This window comes from Lepidochelys kempii, chromosome 10, assembly GCF_965140265.1.
Source record: "Lepidochelys kempii isolate rLepKem1 chromosome 10, rLepKem1.hap2, whole genome shotgun sequence".
NCBI lineage: Eukaryota > Metazoa > Chordata > Testudines > Cheloniidae > Lepidochelys > Lepidochelys kempii.
In genome coordinates this window covers 13583596-13604433 of record NC_133265.1, presented here as the reverse complement: position 1 = coordinate 13604433, position 20838 = coordinate 13583596, and the positions used below count along the sequence as shown (strand labels likewise).

Genomic DNA, 20838 nt, shown 5'->3' with positions numbered 1-20838 from the left:
TGGCGACAGGGCAGGTCAAAACTAGGCAGGCAAATTGTGGGATCAGCAATGAGGGACTGGCTGGGGATTATAACAGATATCCATTCCTCTTGCCAGAGCGTTTCCACCCTAACATCCTGGAGTGGCAGATGAGAGCATAATGATGTAATGGCAAACATGCAGCTGGTGGTTTAAAAAGGTCATTGTGCAGCAGCAGGCTTGAGTTAGCACGTACTTTCTCCAGTAACTTGCCAGTAGCAACCTTTCATCTGATATAAGGAGGAGCGATATTGCTCAGAACTGAAGCCATGGGAGTGGAGCTGGATGCAGGGTATCGGAGATGACGCGCATGGTGGCATGTAACTGCGTATCCACCAGTTTGGTGTGTGACAATCGACTCCAGACTGGTGCGCAGTACTCCGCCACCGAATACGGGGTGGCAAGAGCTGACGTCCGCAAAGTTGGAGCACGAGCACCCCATGACAAACCTGCCAGTTTGCTAAGAAGATTGTTGCACGTATCAACTTTAGCTGCTGTCTTCTTCAGGTGGGCATGATAACTCAGTGTGCAGTCTAAGGTCATACCTAGACAGATCGGTTCTGCTTCATGCTTCACCTTCTGACCATTCAGAGAAACATGCAGTTCTCGGGTTGCGCTGGCATGATGAAGATGGAACAAATTGGAGACTGGTTTTATGATGCTTGGCTGGAGGCGCCAAGGGCTTTAAACTCTATGATTAGATGCATAAGAGTGGAACAGCCACTAAACTTGCTGGAAGCCATGTATATTCAGTGGTGGAAATTGGCCAGAAGTTTGTATCTATTTAGTTCTAACAGAAACAATGACTAGGAGGCTGGTTCTCATTCTTTGTAATCTCTTCTCCCAGCCACTTCAACAGTGAATTTACAATAGTCATACTCCCTATTCCAAGGCCCCTTCTAGGCGAAGATCTCTAAGTGCTTATTGAAATAAGCTTCCCAAGGCCATCGTGAAGTAGGAAAGCATCATTACACCCAATTTTCACAGGGGGCTCAAATACAGCATGGCATGGACCACTTGGGTCCTGAGCAAAGTTATCCCAAAACAGCCAAGTGTTCCTTCAGAGGAGAGCCTGCTGATGATTTTGGATCCCTGGGCTTTAGAGACAGAAGAAACATTCCATTTTTCACAGGGGGGGGGAGGGATAGTTCAATGGTTTGAGCATTGGCCTGCTAAACCCAGGGTTGTGAGTTCAATCCTTGAGGGGGCCATTTAGGGATGGGGCAAAAATTGGGGATTGGTCCTGCCTTGAGCAGGGGGTTGCACTAGATGACCTCCTGAGGTCCCTTCCAACCCTGATATTCTATGATTCTATGACATGCACTTACTCCGCACAAGTGAGAGGGCAGCGATGAAAAATAACTGGGGGCAGAATCTAAAAATGTTGATGCCAGCCCATTTCACCTACAGCCAAGAAGAAAAATAAGCCAGCTCCCACCTCCTGCAGGTGGCCTAAGATACTTGCACTGAATTCGATGAACAGGCAATACTTCAAATATATCTAATACGCCTCAGAGATGGCAGCCAGATAGACATCCAATACGGAGGCCATGACACAATACACAAGCAGGCCCACTAGAAATGGACCCTGGAAGAATGGGCCGAAACCAAAATCCTGGATTTATGAACATCGCTCTCTCTGTGGAGAGGCATCGTGAAAGGTTTTTATTTTCCCACGACTTGGCTTACAACTACTGGCTTGAGTGAGACGCGACATCTGCCACAATTATTTTTGGGCAGGGAGCGGAGTACATCTAGGATCACAGCAGCTGGTTTTTACCGTGTGCATATGGTCAGACTAGCTGAGCTCCTGTATCCCAGTGACCAGAGGGTAAGTCCCCACCTCACAGCGGATACAAGTGTGCAGCCCTGGGCTCACGAAGCCTTACTGTGGTTTCGATGCGGATGTGTGAGGTGGTGGGGAAATCCAAGCAGGGCAGAAGCGTGTGGACAAGATGGTCCCCATCACATCCATGGTTGGTGCTGGCGTCACACTGAATACCGTGAAAGAAGCTTTTAAACCACTGGAGTGGATGACAGCAACTTCATCTGGGTTACTGGAGACTCTCACTTCCTTTTAGGCAAGGATTGCATTTCTCCCACCTACAAACCAGGAGAAATCAGAGAGCCTATGGCGGAGATGATGACAGCGATACCCCTCTCAATTAGCTGCTGGGAATGGAGGAGAAAGTACCGACAGAGCTGTCGCTCCCTCCATTGCCATTCCCCTCCATGAAGCCATCGCTCACCAATCAGCCAGGAAAAGACTGCTGCTGGTTCGAGCCACTATTATTTTAACGGAACTTTTGCCCCAGCTGGTTAGCAAGAGATCTTATAACCATTGAGCCCGCACGCAAAATGGCTGGCAAAGCCTAGGATTGAGGAAATAAGGCTGACATTAAAAAAGGCTACAGGGAGCAGAGGGATAATGCTTGAGGGGCGAGGGAGAGGGATCAGCATGAAAAGTGACACTGTTTTGATGCATCGGCAAGTTAGTATTGAATCTGAATGTCACTCCTGACATCACTAAATGAACTGGCCCAATGGTACTTACAGATAAGCACCAAGATTGGGGAGTTGGGGGGAGGGGCAGAAAGGGAGAGGGTGCAGCACTGCTTGGGTTTGACATTAACTAGAGTTTTACTTGGGTGGGAAGGATAGTGTGGGAAACGAACGAGAGGATTTGGGGGTAAAACAAATCAAATAACGTCCAGTTTCCACAACTTACCACATACTTTCATCCAGCATTCATTCAGACCAGTGGCACCATCATGCATTTAATGGCAGAGCTCCCTCTGGCACAGAATACCGTTCAGACATACAGCACAGCTGTGTGTCAAGGGCAGGCAGTGGGGCAGGTGGCAAATCAGCTTCTCTTCCCTACTGACTGGGGCCCACAGAGGTGCCAGGTTTTCACAAGGATAGCAAGGCACCTCTGGGTTTATGTAAAAAGGCCAGGAAAGCACACTGGATTTCTCTACTTGGTGAGTGCATGATGATAAAGTTCCTGTCCATTCATCGCAAACGTAATTTTCTTTTTAATGGCTCCACGTTTCACTTACAACAGATGAGATCCACTCCTGAGAAGAAGACAAATACTTCCTAGCTTGACACTGAAATATAAAAAAACAGATGCACTTTCCTTTGTGACTGTTTGTCGTCGTCTTTAAGGGAGCGTTCAGAATCCAAAGGAGAACTCTTCACTGCCTGCCCCTCTGTGCCCTTGGAGTTTACAAACCAAGGAATGCAGCTGCTGTAGGCTTTCAAATTCCTTCTGCTATCCAAACACCACAGTGGGCCTGCAGCCTCTCCTCTGTTGTGTGGTATCGTCTCCACCACAGTGTGGCCACAGACATAAAACTGATGTAGAGCGGATTGGCAGATCCTTGTGATCTAGCATTGCAGAGCTAGAGCTAAGGGAAACTTCTTTCTCTCAGTAAACAAAGATGATGGGGTCAGGTAGCTGTAGTGCTCTATACGTGTGGGCCAAGATTTGTAAAGGTATTTAGATGTTGCTGTGCTCAGTGTTGCAATGCCTAACTGATTTAGGAGCCCAAATATTTTGAAAGGGGATTTAGGCACTGAGGAGCCAAATCCTCATTGAGAGTTGATGGGATTTGGACTCCTAAGTGCCTAAATCCCCTTTTAACATGAAATTTAGGCTCCTAAATCAGTTCAGCATTGGACCACTGAGCCCAGCAATACCTAAATACCTTTACAAATCTGGGCCTTGGGCTTTTGTTCCTCGAGCAGTAGAAGAATAAACGACCGGACGTCTTCGAAAAGTTGGTGACTCCTTATGACAAAACGGTACCATGGGGACTGTTTGATCAAAGACAAACCCACGTGAATAAAACCTCTGGTGACTGTGCTGTGGCCCCAGATGCTTACATCATTTTTGTTGAAGTACTTCAGTGCACCTTCCCGTTCCGATAACACAAATTTTCTGTTTAAGAACTGCCCATTGTCACGTCCTCTTTTCCAGAGAAGCCCTTCTCTGTACCCTGCAAAGAAAATCAGAGAATCGTGGATGACAAGTTTTGTTTTTCAAAGAGAAAAGCTGAAAAATGAACATTTTACAAGACACAGAGCCGACAGGCCACAGAGCCACCTTTCCCCTCAGACGTGTCTTCCTCACTCTGCTCTCTCGCTCTTTCTTTTGTATCTTGTGCTTCAAAGGTCACCATTCTTTGATACTGGGATTTGACAGGCCGTCTGGGATTCACACTGCACAGTACACTCAGAGACACTGGGGAAGCCTTCAGAGCACTGCTGGGTTCTTTCATTGGTTCCCAAGACACCAACCTCACCAGCACGTCTCACCCCATGAACGTGCTCATTTTGCTTGCGTCAGTAGCCCTTTGGAGCATAACTGAGGCAAGCAGGATCTGGCCCCACGTGTTGACGTTACTAAGGAATCAGAAGAAAAAAATAAAACCCAGTTCCCGGTGGATAGTGGCTGATAACACAGAAAACCACAAGGACATAGCTGACTGCTTTTGTTGTCTGTCTGCTCAAACAGGACATACCCGAAGCCCACTGAAGCCAATGGGAGTGTTTCCAAATACCTTAAAACAAACAAACAAACAAACAGGGAAAAAACCCACTTACAAGCTTTTCCACTGACTTCACTGGACTTTGGGTCAGCACCTGAGCCATGGGACACTCAACTACTTTCTCCCGCTTTGAGCTGCTCCATCCAACTCTGAGATTCTTTAGCAAGACATCACAGGGAAGCATGCGCATAACCCTCAGTGGAATACAATAGAGACCATCACTGGAAGAAGAAGCTTTCACCACCCATATTGTTCCTGTTCTGTTTCCCCACACGGCTTTCACCAGCACTAAAGTCAATACAAGGGTTTTGGTTTTTTAGATTATTTTTAAAACAAATCAGGAAAATTTATTCCGCCTCAGCGTTCCCGAACAGCAAACACAATGGCAACTCACCACTGCACGCTCTTCTCCAGTGGCTCAATAGCCAGAATGTGCAGATTAACCAGCCAAATGATATTTTTAAGCATTGTCCTTACTTTGCAACATTTTTTTTCTTTTTGTTTTTCACAAGCAGTCTCCTACACAATCACTATAAATACTGACTGAGCTGTTTGATGCTCTCCTTCAGTTTGAGATCTTAATTATAAAAATATTCCCGTCAAGATTTCTCTCTCTCTCTCTCTCTCTCTCAATTTATCTTCTCTGTTCTATTTAGTTTTTATTATTGACTCTCAGCAGCTAGGATTGTAAAGTGAAAAAATTAAATGCTTTTTACTTGTAACTAAGCTCTTTCTCTATATGCAAAGTAGCTACAGTATTAGCAAGCAGACTATCATCTGTATGCATGTTATAAAACGGCAATTTACAGAAATGTCATCCTGGGAGTGCATTTCAGAAATTTCTACCAGTGACTGTTATTGTAAATGTCCATCACCATGTCAAATTTATATAAACCACAGACCCCCAAAAAAGGGGAAAAAGTGCTATTCACCTTCTCGGTATGAGCTGCATAAAAATGTTCTGTATGGATGAGAGGTTGAAGCAAGATAATTTAGTTGTATATGCTACTGCTAAAGATACAAACAAAACCCCTAAATGTGCCTATGTTTATAGTCTGTAAACCAGTATCACACAGTTTTGGGGGTTTTTTCAAGATTATATTTACCCCTTCTGGATTTATGAAAGCAAAAGCCAACCGGTGTCCCAAAAGCTGAAATGGACCTTCCCTGAAGTAAAGGAGTACTTGTGGCACCTTAGAGACTAACCAATTTATTTGAGCATAAGCTTTTCTGTAGCTCACGAAAGCTTATACTCAAATAAATTGGTTAGTCTCTAAGGTGCCACAAGTACTCCTTTTCTTTTTGCAAATACAGACTAACATGGCTGTTACTCTGAAACCTTCCCTGAAGTGTTAATCAAAGCCGTCAACGTTAGGCATAAATAAATGCAATGGTGAAAACCCTGCTGTTGCTAATTCCGAATGTGAACTCCACAGCACATCATAAATCCAAAATACACATCAGACCGCTGGAATGCAGGATGGTAAACGGGCCAATAACTTGATACAGATGTAAGTGATGGAACTATTTGGAACCTGTCGGCAGCGCTTTCTTTTCCTTGTCCCTCTATCGGGGTCAGATAGTGGAGCGGGTTTCCTTTTTAAAATGCTGGGCCCCGTCGTACCTTCCCTGACAACCCCTTTGGCTGCCAATAGGTACAGATGTGTGCTACCACTCAGGAAAGAGCACTTGCATTTTCACCAGTCTCTAGGGATATCCCATAATACATTATTGACAGTCCTATCATTTAAAATTAGTACAGATTGTACACAGCCACACACACACACAGCTATGAAGCATGCACAGCGGCCGACTTTCATTTTTCCGGGTGGGTGCTCCACCCCCACTCCGCCCCTTCCCCCAAGACCCCACCTTTGCTCTGCCTCTTCCTGTCCCTGATCCGCCCCCTCCCCAAGGTCCCACCCTTACTCCGCCTCTTCCCACCCCCACTCCACCTCCTCCCCTGAGTGCACCCCACCCTCGCTCCACCTCTTCCCACCCAACCCGCCACCGAACAGCTGGTCGGCAGGTGGCTGGTGGGTGCTGAGCAGTCACTATTATATTTCCCCATGGGTGCTCCGGGGCTGGAGCACTCATGGAGTTGGCGCCTATGGAAGCAGGTGTGTAACAGAAAGGATCCTTCCTTGGAGCCAGTACCCACTCATACACAGCACCGTACAATCCCCGTTACCTGAGGTCGGTTGAACCTAAATACTTCCAAGTGCCACAAGTCCCATGGACTCACTAGCCTGATGCCAGCCATTCTGCAGGTCTCAGCTGGTCCCTCAGACCACAGCAGAGCAAGTCTCTTGAGGAGCTGCTCACCACCTCTCAGTGTCCAACCCCTCACTCATTTTTTACAGTCAAAATCCTGCTCATTGGTTTTCCTCAGATTCTCTGAAGCCCACCAACCACCACCTCTGCCTGGTTCATCTGCACTAAATCTAGAATAAATTAGTTTCTCTTTTCAGAGTGGTAGCTGTGTTAGTCTGTATCAGCAAAAATAATGAGGAGTCCTTGTGGCACCTTAGAGATGAACAAATTTAGTGGGTTCTAACCTATGAAAGCTTATGCCCAAATAAATTTGTTCGTGTCTAAGGTGCCACAATGACTCCTCGTTAGTTTCTCTTTGTTTCCTCAGGGCTGATCCCAGTTACACTGATGTAAATGGTCAATGGAGTTAATCCACGTTTACAGTAATTTAAATCAGAGCAAAATTTGGCTCCATTACTCCATGCTTCTAGCCAGCCTGCTCCCATGGGGTCACCAGGATGTGTTACACAACTTCCTTTACAGTTACCACATCCCCCCAGCAGGGCTATTGTCTTTACAGTCTGTGGTTAGTGAAACTCTTCTGTCAGCTCTCTTCTTCTCTCCTGTGTTGGCAAAAGCTCTGCCATTTTAGGTTAAACATCTATCTACTGCACAAGTACGAGCAACAGAGACACGTATGAATCTAAAGAATTAATAAAAAAGGCACAAATATTCTCTGCAGAACTGCGAGTTGGAACCAAAATTGTCCATTCCAATGACCTATACAGGCCTCCTGTCCTCGGAGGACAGAGTGGGCCAGAGAATCTATCCCATCAAATCTAATTCAAACTACAGGGGCATTTCTCCCCCCCTTTTCTCTTTTTCTTTCATTTTTTAATGAAAAAAAATAAAACAAAAATCTGAGTTCAATAGTCACCTGGGAGCTCTGGGTGCATTTCACCAAGCAGTAGAACTGGGAGTCAGTAGGAAGCTGAATAGTCGGAAGAAGAAGAGAAGAAGCAGAAAGCTGAAAAATCCCACACCTAATTTGGCCTATATGTGGCCCGCTAGTATAACAGCTAAAAGGCTCTAGTGTCAACCTGGCCAACAACTGCAACAGCTGAGAATATCAAGGTGAGCATGAAATACACTGATTGACACCAGAGGACTCTCATCATCACCATGGTACAGATTAATTCACTTGACTTCATGAGGAACTGAAGCTTTGAAGTCTTCTTAATAGGACACATCTACCTGCCAAGTCTGTATCCATCAGTGAAAATGCTACATACTCTGTACACAATGGATCTGAATGGGAATAATGTGTTTCTCCTCTGAGGGTGCTGACAGAAGACAGTCTGCAGGTGATGCCTCATTGATATGATATGAAAGTGCGAGATTTGCTTCACATGAGGCAGAAACATATACTGGGTTCTGATGGTCTGTGTTTGTTGGTTGCTCTTTTGAATAACGAATGCTATACAGCTTATTCTCAAAGATTTGCCATGTGGTTTACAAATCAAGGGTAGATATTTAGAGTGTTTGTATTTCCTTGAGGAAATCAATATTCAACATGGAGCTAATGGAAGGGATTGGAGAATACATCAGAAGCCATTTCTATTCATCCCTTTAAACTAGAGAGGCGGCTCCAGAATCTCAGCAGCACTTAATAGTATGGGACATCTGGGAAACAAGAACACCTCTTAAGAAGCTGCATGACAGGCTAGCCAAAGGCTGAATTGGGGGCAGGGGGGTGGGGTGGAGGATATTGCCAGGAGAGAGTGAACAGGAAGAACATCTGATGCCTGCCTGACACGGTGACCAATGTCAAAGTCAACAAAGCGTAGCGGGGAAGCATTTTTTCCCCTTTAAAATCTCACCTCCAGGTTTTCAGAGTTGCCAACATTTCAGATGTTTTGTCCGGGATAAAGGACGGCCGGGGGCCTCTGGGCTCTCAGCTTCCAGGGCTGCCTGGAAGTATTGCAGTTCAGACAAAGATCTAGAAGCTTAGATGATGATGATCTCAACCACTGGAGGCTTCACAGTCCTCCTTCCCTACAAGCCAAACTTCCACAACAAGCTTCCCAATGCCTGTTGGTACCACCTTGGGAGGAAGTCCCCCCCCCCCCCGAGGTGGCAGAGCTGCACTGGGGAGGCAATCACACCTTGCTGGCTGAGGTAGCACTCCTAGGCCCCAACACACACCTCCCCTCCAGCACAAAGTGATCCTCTTCCCTGACTCTGCCCATCCCCACCATCCCCCACAGGGGCTCTGTGCCATGCAGAAGGTACACACTCCTTCTGTGCCACCCCCCAATATACTGCCCACTGTACTGGTAGCCAACAGGCACTGGTTCCATTGCCAGGCGCCTCTCCATGACTGCAGAGGAAGGGGCAGGATTTCCCTGCAGGGGCAAAATCCTGTGAGGTGCAGGACTTGCCCAAAGGACCAGGCGCTAACCAGGCGCTAACTGTGTGGGGACCCAGTCTCAATGTGCAGGTAGTTAACGTCAGGTAGTATCAAGGCTTCCTTATCCTGGTTAAGAGCTTAGAAGGGTCACTGTGATTTTATGCTGATTCCCTCAGAACAAAAACAATGCTTCGCCCCTAGGCAGCACTTCAGATTATCAATGTGCTACATTAGCCACCAATCCTCGCACCCCGTTGGTGAAGTAGAAAAGTATGGCAGCATTACTACCCCCATTTTACAGACAGGAATACTGAGGCACACAGAGCTCAAGTGACTTGCTGAAGGTGGCACAGTGAGGATCAGAGCTCAGCCTGGTCTGGCTCCCCATGTTGTATTCAGCACACACATCTTTTGTAGCCCATGAAGCAGCCGTAGGCTGAGTTTTGTTTTAATTTTATTTCATTTATTTTAGTGGAAAAGTATAAATATTTGAGTAGTATCTTGGGTAGTGGACACATTAGTTGTTCTCTGTTAAATCTACTCGCTCCTTCATAGAAACATATTCTTCGTCTTTGGTTTTGTTATTAAAGAATAAATAATACTAATACTCTGGACTTCCACAGTATTGTCCCTAGGTGGATCTCAAAGCATCACATATTTGTGAATTGTACCTCACACTTGCCTCTGGGAGATTGATGTTATCCCCATTTTATAGAAATTATATATATTTATATATAAACTGAGGCACAGAGAGATTTGGTGACTTGCCAGAGTCACACATTGATTCAGTGGCAGAGCCAGATTTAGGACCCAGATCTCCCAGCCATCCTACTACATATGGATTTTTAAAATTATGATCTCCAGTTTTTAATCACTTCATGATGCATTGTGTTATTTGCATTACCTCCTGAGTATCCGTTAAACGGAACTGTGTGATATTTTTCTGCGGTTCACCTGGAGGATGTCTCCAGAACGAACCCCCCTGCTACAAGACACGTATGTCTACGTGACACCTAGACACCGACCTGCGGCTGGCCCATGCCAGCTGACTTGGGCTTGCGGAGCTCGGGCTGCAGGGCTGTGTCATTGCTGTGTAGACTTCCGAGCTCGAGCTGGAGCCCGCTGAGGTGGGAGGGTCCCAGAGCTCAGGCTGAAGTCTACACAGCAATGAAACAGCCCCGCCGCAGCCTGAGCCCAAGTTGGCTGGGTGTCTAGTTCAGTGTTTCTCCAATGTGGCCACCAGGGACTTTTCTTGCGGCCACAGCCTCCTGGGCTGGCGAGGGGGGGGGGGGGGGAGGGCAAAGTAGTGGCCCCTCCCCCTCCCTGTTGCTCCTGGATGCCCCGCCTTGGTGCTGGTTGCTGGGGCCACCAGCAGCGGGTTGGGCCCTGCCCCCCTTTGGAGACACCCAGTGAGTTCCCCACCTTCCCAGGGGCAGTGGGGCTCAGGCTTTGGGGTTCAGCCCCGGGGTAGCGAGGTGGCAGGCTCTGGCCGCGGGGCTTCGGGCACCAGTCCTGGGCTCTGGCTGCACGGCAACAGGCCCAAGGCTCTAGCCTCCCCGATGCCTCCCCTGGCCCCCATCCAGAGCTTAATTAATTTGTCCCCAGGCTTGGCAGGGCTGAGTAAGTGCACTGTGAAAAGTGATACTTGTATGTTTGTTAATATCACGTGTCACAACGGACTTACTAGCTAGCAATAAATAAATGACAATGATTTGGATGTGTCTATGTGCAGATTTATTTGCTTTTCCTGAAGCTAATTATGAGTTTTAGGGGAAAGCGTGAGAGCGGCCACCAGCAAGAGTTGGTGGCCGCTCTCTGAGGCCACCAAAAAATTTGTCCTGAGAACCCTAGTTGCTGTAAAGCCGTTGCTGCTACTTCCCTTTATGCACTGGCATGGATTTTCATAAGCACATTGCTTGCTTCGTTTCTCTCTGCCTTCCTTTAGGGCAACATCCTTAGGAATTACTTCTCTGTCCTGCCCAAAATGAGAGTCTGTACCCTGTCAACGCCGATAAGTAGAAAAAACATTCACTTGGACTTGAACTGAACATGAACTCATCCAGGTTCCCTAGGCAAACTAAATATGTCAGCAAGAGGCTCTGATTTGAATGTCTCTGTCTGAAAGATCCTGAAAACAGCTACAGGAAGGCATTTAATATACTGGCTGCAGAATGGGGGCAGGGAGGGGCTTTCCTAAAAGCAGAGCATTTTACAGGGGAAGCTATTAGATTTGAAAAACTAAACCCCTTTCCCTTACTGATTCAGAATGAAAACAAATGTTGAATGTCAGAATTTCCCAAGAAGCAGAAATTCCGTTTTTCGACCAGGCCAACCTGCAACGCCAACTCACAGGGGTAGCCCTACATAAGTCAATGGGACTAGTTCAGTTACGAAGGACTAATCATCTAAACAAAGGTTTGCAGGATAAGGCCCTAAATGCACTCTTCATCTACCACTGAATGTCTCCAGCTCTTTCTTCCCTGACTGTAGTGGTGCTGAAGAGTTTAGGCTGCACAGCGTCTTACAAATAATTACACAGTCATTTCTTGGAACAAATGCACTTACTACCAGATACCGATGAAGTGAGCTGTAGCTCACGAAAGCTTATGCTCAAATAAATTTGTTAGTCTCTAAGGTGCCACAAGTCCTCCTTTTCTTTTTACCAGGTAAGTGTTTACTGTTGTGTAGATGTCAGCAACCGCATGTCAATTAAGAGGGAGTGAGTGACTCAGGGACTTGTTAATGAGAGATTTTGCCTCTAGGTCACTGGTCCATATCTGGATCAGGTCGGTTGCAACTGATAGCTGTTACCAGCTGAGGTTGTTCAATGGCCTGTATAAAATGAGAGTCTCGCCAGAAAGGCAAACAAGTAAACGCAGAGTGAGCATGGAGACTGAATTACCCTTTCGCCTGCTTACGTGGTACCTGAAGAATCACGTTGAGGCACACTCGTCAGGCCAGTGGGAGGCACTGCGGCTACTTGTGCTATCGCCTTTTTGTGACTAAACATGAATCTTCTGTTGCTAGTTCTGTCATTCTGGCACCCGTCAGGATCACTCAAATATTTGAAACAACCAGTCTCCTTGGAGACAGAACACATATTCTTCACATTGTAACTGGCTGCCAAGGCCCAGGTCTCCACGCACTAGCATCAAATGGTTTCTTATGCAGGCACATATTTCAAACAAAAGAATTTCCAGTCTTTTAACGAATCAGTCCTTTCCTAACAATCATTTAATATGCAAATTATCTTTCCTGAAGGCCATTTTAAACAGAAAAGAGTTTCCCATTGCCATCAAATCTGTCTTTGCTGCCTTCCAGGAGCTAATAAACCAATTATTGTCCTGCTGCATTGTAGCGCCTCAGCTACGGAACCAAGCTGCTGATTAAATTGATTGCTTCCACTATACCCAATTAACCCACTCACTCTGCAAATGATTGACTTAATCAGAGGCAATTAGCACTTGCATGGCTAAATCACTGCAGGAAGAGATATCTTGGAAGGTGATTGAGATTCCATGTTAGGGACATCTCAGTGGACCTTCCAAGGGATAACGTCATTATATGTATAGATCAGTACTGGAGCAGCCTGAAACGGCATGTCTGTGGTTTTAGCTGAAATATAAAATGGAAGACAGGAGGGGCGGGGAGGGGAGAGACTGCATGCACACGGAGGCTATTTTCGGACAAGATTTTAGGGAAAAATTGACATGTTATTGATAAAGGGAAAGGTAAGATGGGTGAGGTAATCTCTTTTATTGGACCAACTTCTAAAGGATACTACCTCACCCACCTGGCCGCTCTAATATTCTGGGACCAACACAGCATCAACACCACTGCGTATAACATATAACAAAGGGAAATGTGTCATTTGCCCCTGAAGATGGAAGATTTTCCACTGCACAGGTGGTGGTGGGGTGGAATGAGCTTCCCCACATCATGCCGGCAAAGCACCTCCACCTGGTTCTGGAGGACCCATCCTCAACACACGAAATGTTCATTCATTTCCCATGCTCAGCGCCTCTGCTGAGAATGCCAACACGGGAGCCCAGAAACATCATTTGTTACTTTGTGGGTGGGTGGGTGGGGCCCATCAGCACATGTGAAGCTGCATTGAGAACACCAACCCTTTCACATAGGCCAAAGAAACAGCTATCAGGAGGCGATAGCATTTAATCACTAGTGACCCTGGCTGGACTCAAACTGGTAAGCTACTGGTTCCAGGCTCCCTCTCTAACACTATATAAGTCCTTCAAGCTAAGTCGAACACATTTCACAAAACCGTCTGAACACAGATTTCATGCAAGGTATCCTTTGCCACAACCACTTAAAGACCGGACTTGCAGGCAGTGTCAGGACTATATGGAGTTAGAGACAATGTACGTAGGCATCGTCCTCTCCAGAATTCTATGTACTGGTCTGGATGAATCACAGATCAAACAACACTGGCCCAAGAGACAGCACGTTCCCAGCTTTCATGCAGAGTAATATAGCAAACACAAATATTGACCACCAGGAGTTCAAACAGTGTGAACTAATAGCCTCAGAAGCAAGAATGGAGACAGGGTTAGACCACATCCGGATTGACTTTTGGGCTGGAGCCAGGTAAATGGTAAGGAAGAAAAAAAATATATATATATATAGAATATATATAAATATATATATATATAGATCAGGGCAAAAATACCTATGTTATTTTGCTGTATCTTAAGCAAGAGAGCATTTTGAAATGACAAATGTGTAGTTTTCTTGCTACTAATCTGTTGGAAATCAATATAGTGAAATGGAGCCAAAATACAGTGTCTCTAAAGAAAAACATCAGACAGAGCTAAACAAAATGTTGGAGTCCTTGGCTCACTTCAAAGAGCATTAGACCTTTCCTATATGGATTTGTGTTGTATTGAAACACAAGGTCCGTTCCTGAGATTTAGGGTCCTGTGAATGTCATCATGAACAAATTTGCATTGCAGGCTCATGACTGAAAATCCAAATTGCTTCTAAGTAAATCTCCAACAATAAAGCTAAAATCCTTTAAGCCTGTGATGTTTGCCACGATTTAAATCTGATTAAAATCATTCATGACACCAACTAAACCTAACAGTCAGAAAACACTCCAGCCAATTCTGACGTTACCCAGAATAATCCAGACCCCCCCCTTCTCTCAGAGAGTTATCAGCTAAAGGGAACATAATAGGAGATCATGTATCTAATCCAGCTTTATAAGTTGTTTTTAACTAGTTCCTTTAATCACAAGTTAGGACTCCCACTGGAGCCCCTCTCAGCAAACAAGAAATTAATATTTTCATTAATACTCCCTGACGGTATCAGAGATGACATCATATTGTTCCCTCATTTATTGAATCTATAGTCGGTGCATAAGGGATAACATATGGCAAGGTGCACAGGTGTGAAATGAAAAGAAGTCACTGCTGCTATGAAAGGTGGTAGCTATTCAAGTGATCAGAACACTACACTATTCAGGTTAGCAATTATAAGGTTAGCTGCTAGAAGGGGTGGATACACTCCTGGTTATTACAGCTTCCATGAATGCCCAGGGGATGGGGAAGAGGGGTTAGTTTACCTGTGCAGCAGGCAGCCAGAATCTTGAGACTTGCATTCACTGAACACAAAGGGAGAAAGGCACAAAACCCCCAATGGCACTAGAAACCCCACAGGGTACAGGGGTGGTACTGGGGAAGCTCATGCTGTGCACTCCCCAAGAAGGTATGTCCATTCACCAGGATGCAGCATGCACACACCCGTCCTGGTCCCTGGGGACGTATCTAGCACCACTGGGTTTGCTATATTTCTATCTACCCTTGGACTCTGGGAGTTCGAATACCAAGATTCTGGCTGCCCCCTGCGCAAGTGAGCAAGGGTGCAAAGAGCTTTCTATGCCATCTTCTTTCTCCTCACTTGTGCATCATGCAAGAGCAGCCAGAATCTCACCCAGTGATTGCCAGAGCTTCGGACTCAGAAAAGGCCCCAGACTACGGGAGAGAAAAGATTCCTTTATTTATAGTGTTCCAGGAAAGAAAAATCACCTTTCAGCTAGTACTAAACCTTTCAGAAAATGCTGGGGGAGGGGGAGGAAATATATTGAAGCTTAAAGTATGTTTCCAGCTCATCCTCTGATCATTTCAGAGATATTTGATAAAGTTGTACTATGGAGATTGCAGCCACCTTCTCTTCTATCAATTTATCCTGTAACTGATTGTTGAGATAGTAGCTTTCCTGATAACTTAATTACTGAGTGTTTACATATTAAAGATAACACAGCAATTAGCGGCTATAGTGAAGTTAGACTGGATCTGCTGGGAAATTCGGAAGTGCTCTCCTAAAGAGAATTTCTTTACTGGAAGTCTTGTGGTTGCATTACTGAGAACTGCGGCATGGAATCCAATTTTGCAGAGAAATCAAATATTTTTTCTTTGAGAGGCTTCTGCATATTCCCATAAGGAGATCCAGGTCCAGTAGGAATATTGCAGAGGCCACTTGAAGAAGAACTACAGTTACAGTGATATTGATCTATCAGTTCTCGTCCGCAAAGGAAACCTGCACAACTCTTTCAAAAGATGAGCCTGGAACCTTAAATCCATTACTCTGCTAGACACTAAAAACTGCATAGACACACTGGATTTATGGCTTATTACAACAATCTGTAACCCCCTAAACCCCTCCCACCGCTCTTTGTCCTATGACTGCAGAGGTGTGAATGGGCCTACCTGGCATGGTCCCTTAGAATGTGCGCTAACTACTTATGCTAAGTTGTGATGCTACAGTACCTTTCCCAGACCTGAAGAGCTCTGTGGGCCTCAAAAGCTTGTCTCTCTCACCAACAGAAGTTGGTCCAATACAAGATATTACCTCACCCACCTTGTCTCTCCAATATCCTGGGACCGACATGTCTACAACTACATTTAGCAGTATAGGCTCTGTGAAGCATAGCCCTGTTCAAACCACAGTTGTGGAAATAGTCCAAACTATTCTCCAAGCCAGGAATAGTTTTAGATGAATCGCCGCATAGCCACGTCTGTAAATAAAACTCAGTCCAGGACAGCTGCTCACGTAGATCAGGACTAGCAATGACTGGAAGAACTCACTCACTAGGCCTGATCCACAGCTTGTTGCAGTCAATGGAAAAAGATCCCCATTTAGGATCAGACCCTAACTACAGAGCACTCACTCTGGAATAAATTAGTGATTAAGTGCCCCCCTCCCTCCCACCCTCCCACTAGCAGTTGTCCAGTACAGTAACAAATCAAGGCAAACATCAGACCCTAACTACAGAGCACTCACTCTGGAATAAATTAGTGATTAAGTGCCCCCCTCCCTCCCACCCTCCCACTAGCAGTCGTCCAGTACAGTAACAAATCAAGGCAAACATCTTGCCAGAGATCTCATGCAGACAACATTCTCTTTCTGTTTGCTTTGAAGAGCAAGCCAAAGGGCTTCAGCACATCTGTTGTTGTCTTGAATGGCTCCTTATCATCGATGATTGAGTGTACCTCACATTTAGAGTCAAAACTGTTGCTTTATGCAGTGCACATATTAAAAACTTTTTAAATGTAGGAATCATTCCGCTCTCCTCTGCCGGTTCTTCAGCTGTCCCAGCCATCAGCTCACACTGCAGGTTTCTGTAACTAGCAAGCTGATTTAGGTGATTCGATGCACTACATTGTTGCAAAAATTTGCCTGCTGGAGGGGAAAGGGGTGCTCGCTCACATGTTTTACTTTTCTAGGAGCACTGCCACAAAATAGTGTAATCCAATTTTATGGAATGATCCAATTGTATGGACCCAGGGTTCCACTGAAGTCCATGGCAAAACCCCCATTGCCTTCACTGGGCTCAGGATTTCATCAGTAGCTTCTGTACTTTGTGAAGGTTTAATACTCCCCTCTCCATTGTGTAACTTTCTGACCTTTTAGGGCATGTCTGCACTGCCCCACTGTTCAGACTAAGGGGGTGCAAACAGCAGTGTGCACTAAAGTGCTGAACTGCAAACCTCCCCCATGGGAACACTGGCATGGGCTTAAAGGTCTCGAGTTTGTAGTCTGAACTGAGGGGCAATGTAGACAGGGCCTTTGATGCTATGGGAATGGAGACCATTGTTATTTGTTACTGCCGTGGTGGCGAACGTCTTAGCTAGAGATTTCCACTGAGCTAGGCACTATCCTGCAAAAGAGCTCACAGCTCAGCAAGGTGGCCACCGTGTGTTGTTTCACAAAAAGTTTTCTGACCCCCAGCTTTGGATGTGCTGACAAAGTATCTTCCAATCCAGTGCTGACCACAGCTTCTTCAGCAACGTAAATACTTCTCTCCAAGCATCTGAAGAAAGAAATTACTGTTGCAGATGTATCTGCTGAATCAGAGATTTCAAGGTGAAAACAGAGACAGGCTTATGCAGGGGCTGAATGCAATGCACCTCTCTGCGCTGTACCGCTGTCTGATACTCCTTCATATTATCCTCATTAGCATAGCCAGCAGCAATCATCCTAGTATAACATACCATACCAAAGCTTCAGGTTTGGAAACAGTCAAACCTATTCTAGTAGCTCTAGCAAGTTGACCTACTTTCCATGATGCTATCAGATGTATAGCCCCCAAATCAATGAATGGTTGCCTTGTTTCACTTTTCTCTTTTCCATTCAAGAAAAGGGCAGGTGTTCATTTCAGGGCTGAACCCAAGAGATGCTAAGTGACATACAACTTCAACAAGTGTCAACGGCAGTTGAGGGGGGCTTCAGCACATCACAGGATGAGGGCTTATTCTACAATCTGCAATATCTGTGTTTTTACATGATTTTATTTGTTGGGTCCTGGAAATATAAGGAGAGACGTGACGGTTCCATACAAGCATCAATGTCAGCAAAATGCTGTTAGTTATCATCAATTTTGACCTGTTATTTGTTAAGCATAAACTATACACTCAGCAACCTACAGAGGAAGGTGGGGCCCTGCCCCAAGGAAAGCTTTATTTGGTCAGAGCCAAAAGCCTGCTTGGCATGGCACAGTACTCAAAAGTAAGGGACAGCCCTTGCTTACAGGAGGCTTAGACAAGAAAAGTTGCACTGAAATTAAATTTGTCACAGTACTTAGTTATATTATTACTCGTCTACTCACTTTTCCCTTACTGTTAAAACAGAATTAGCTGCATTGTAAATTTAGACCAACTTTTTGGCTCCATATCAGGAAGCAGAGAAAAGTGCTTTACATGGTGTTTAAACCCTGAACAACATTGAATGCACAGATCCCCAAACTGACCACACTGCAGGGTTCCTTGGCAACTTGTCAGGAACACCAGGGACTCAGCTAGTCTGCACCTAAAAAAGTGCATCATCAAAGACATATGCACGCAAGCTGTATTATTTCCTTGTATTTGTATCTTCCATTATGTCTGAATAGAAACAATATCAACCAGTTGTTATAGACACAGGGAAGCCCTGAGTTATGGTTTAAGCCTCCTGAAGACTCCCTTTACACACGCTCTGGCTATATCAAAGTGTTTTGTTTCTAGCTGGACTGACATTAAACAGTGCCAACCTGAGCTACGGCAATGCCTCCTGGGAGCTATAGTTCGGGTGCCTCATGCCCCCATTCTTCTCTGTGGGCTGGGTCCCCTGGCTGGACCGCATCTCCTCTGATGCGCTGTGCTCCCCCAGCTAAGCAGCCACAGAGCATCATGGGAGATGTAGAGAGCTTAGCCTGTGGGGAGAACAGCGGCACAAGGGGCCCAAAGTATAACTCTGATGAGATGTTGTGGCAGCTCTGACATCAATCTGTGTCTGCCTAACTGACCCAAGATGAAACATTTTAATTTGGTGTGACAAACCGAAATATTTCAATTCAGGATGAGCCAACCTGAAACAAAATACTTCATTCCAATTTTCCTGATGGCAAATAGAAAAATTGGGGAGGCAGAGGAGGAGAGCAGGGGCGGGGGGAGAGGGAAGCAAACCACAAAACACTGATGAAAAAATTCCTGAGCAGCTATAGTTCCGATGAGCAAAGTTCACTCCATCTCATGTAACCTCCTTATTTTTAAAACAATCCTGCTTCTACTGTAGCAAATGAAGCCATTGGTTTAATCTGTGCAAAAAAAGTTACTATTGTGAGTACTTGTAGAAGCCTTGGACCTGATTCAGCACTGAGTTATTCCGGTTGGTTTGAAATTAGTTATGGTAGCACAGTGAATCAGATCCCATCTTTTCTGCCTACTAAGAGCCACCATGTTTCACATTAGCCCAAGGCATCAGCTCATTTACCTACTCATGTCAATTTCCTTCTTACTCTACCTTCCCTTTCAGAGGAATATTGATTTCTTTCCACTTTGGCACGTGTTTAGTGTGTTAGTTTCCTGGAGAGTGAGCAAACACAATAGCACACTCTGCCCTTCTAACCGTGGCCCACACAAGTCTCTGCTGCATTGTAAAATGCAGGTAATGTAAGTCTTAAAGGGTACGTCTACACTGCCACAAGAGTCCGGAGGCACAGCCGCAGCTGGCCTGGGTCAGCTGACTCAGGCTCACAAGGCTCATGTCCTGGAGCTATAAAATTGCAGCATAGATGTCCAAGCTTGGGTTGGAGCTTGGGCTCTGACACCCTAGGATGGGGGTGGGTCTCAGAGCCCAGGCTCCAGCCCACTCCTGGATGTCTACACTGCAGGTTTTAGTCTCACAGCCCAAGCCCCATGAGCCCATCAGCTGACCCAGGCTCTGAGACTTGGTGCTATGGGTTTCTTATTGCATAATAAGCTCTTTTTGGGGGTGGGATAATCTCTCAGGAGTGGACAGTATTAATATTCAGTATAGTCAGTTCTCAACTCCCATTTAACATCCTTGTTTTCATACACCTAGTTCTATAGAACACAGAGGCTTTCATGTGTGACTAAGCTGACTGACAGCTCAGGTTTTGCTTTAACTACCATATTAGGTGCATGCGTTCTTTGAACCCACATAGTCTCTGGTGCTAAATGAAATGTCTAGAAGCTCTCCTATTAGAGGCACTAAAGCATGTTGTATTGTATACGGCAGCCAACTCCCTGATGTCCAGTCTTGCTTCTCACGATGAGTCATTTCCCCTGCATGGCAGAGTGATGGAATTGACTAAAGAACACGAACCCTCTCTCCAGCTCCCCTGCCACACGTACAGGAGGTGTCTGCCTTGTCAGTAATGCATTATTACTTCTGCACTGCTCAGCGGGGAAATTTCTGCATGTTAAACCATCCCTGACAACAGCACATCAGCATTTTGTAAAGCCTGTATATCCGATAACCTTGATGTTCGTTTTTAGATATTTTCTTTTACCAATATTTAATGTCATTGGGAACGTGCGTGTAGATGTGTATGATCTAAACTCTCAGCCTGGACAGGAGGGATTTTATAGAGTACATGCACACAGAGGGTCAAACTTACTTAGACTGCAAGTTCTTTGGGGCAGGAAGCATCGTTTTTTTGTTCCGTGTTTGTACAGCCCTGGCACAACGGGGTCCTGGTCCATGCCTAGACCACAACACAGACACTTAATACACACACACCCCCTCTCTTTGGAAACTGATAAGCCCCAAAGTGCAGGATAAATGACACACACGTGCTGTTTT

General features: G+C 45.6%; 1 protein-coding gene across 1 annotated transcript in view; it reads right to left on the bottom strand.

The window, feature by feature from the left end:
• ADAP1 (ArfGAP with dual PH domains 1) overlaps window positions 1-20838 on the bottom strand; it is a 103232-nt gene that overhangs the window by 26531 nt on the left and 55863 nt on the right. Inside the window, exon 5 of the mRNA XM_073362062.1 lies at window positions 3910-4022. Within this exon, the coding sequence (XP_073218163.1) occupies window positions 3910-4022 (113 nt within the window). The remainder of the gene's footprint in view (window positions 1-3909; window positions 4023-20838) is intronic.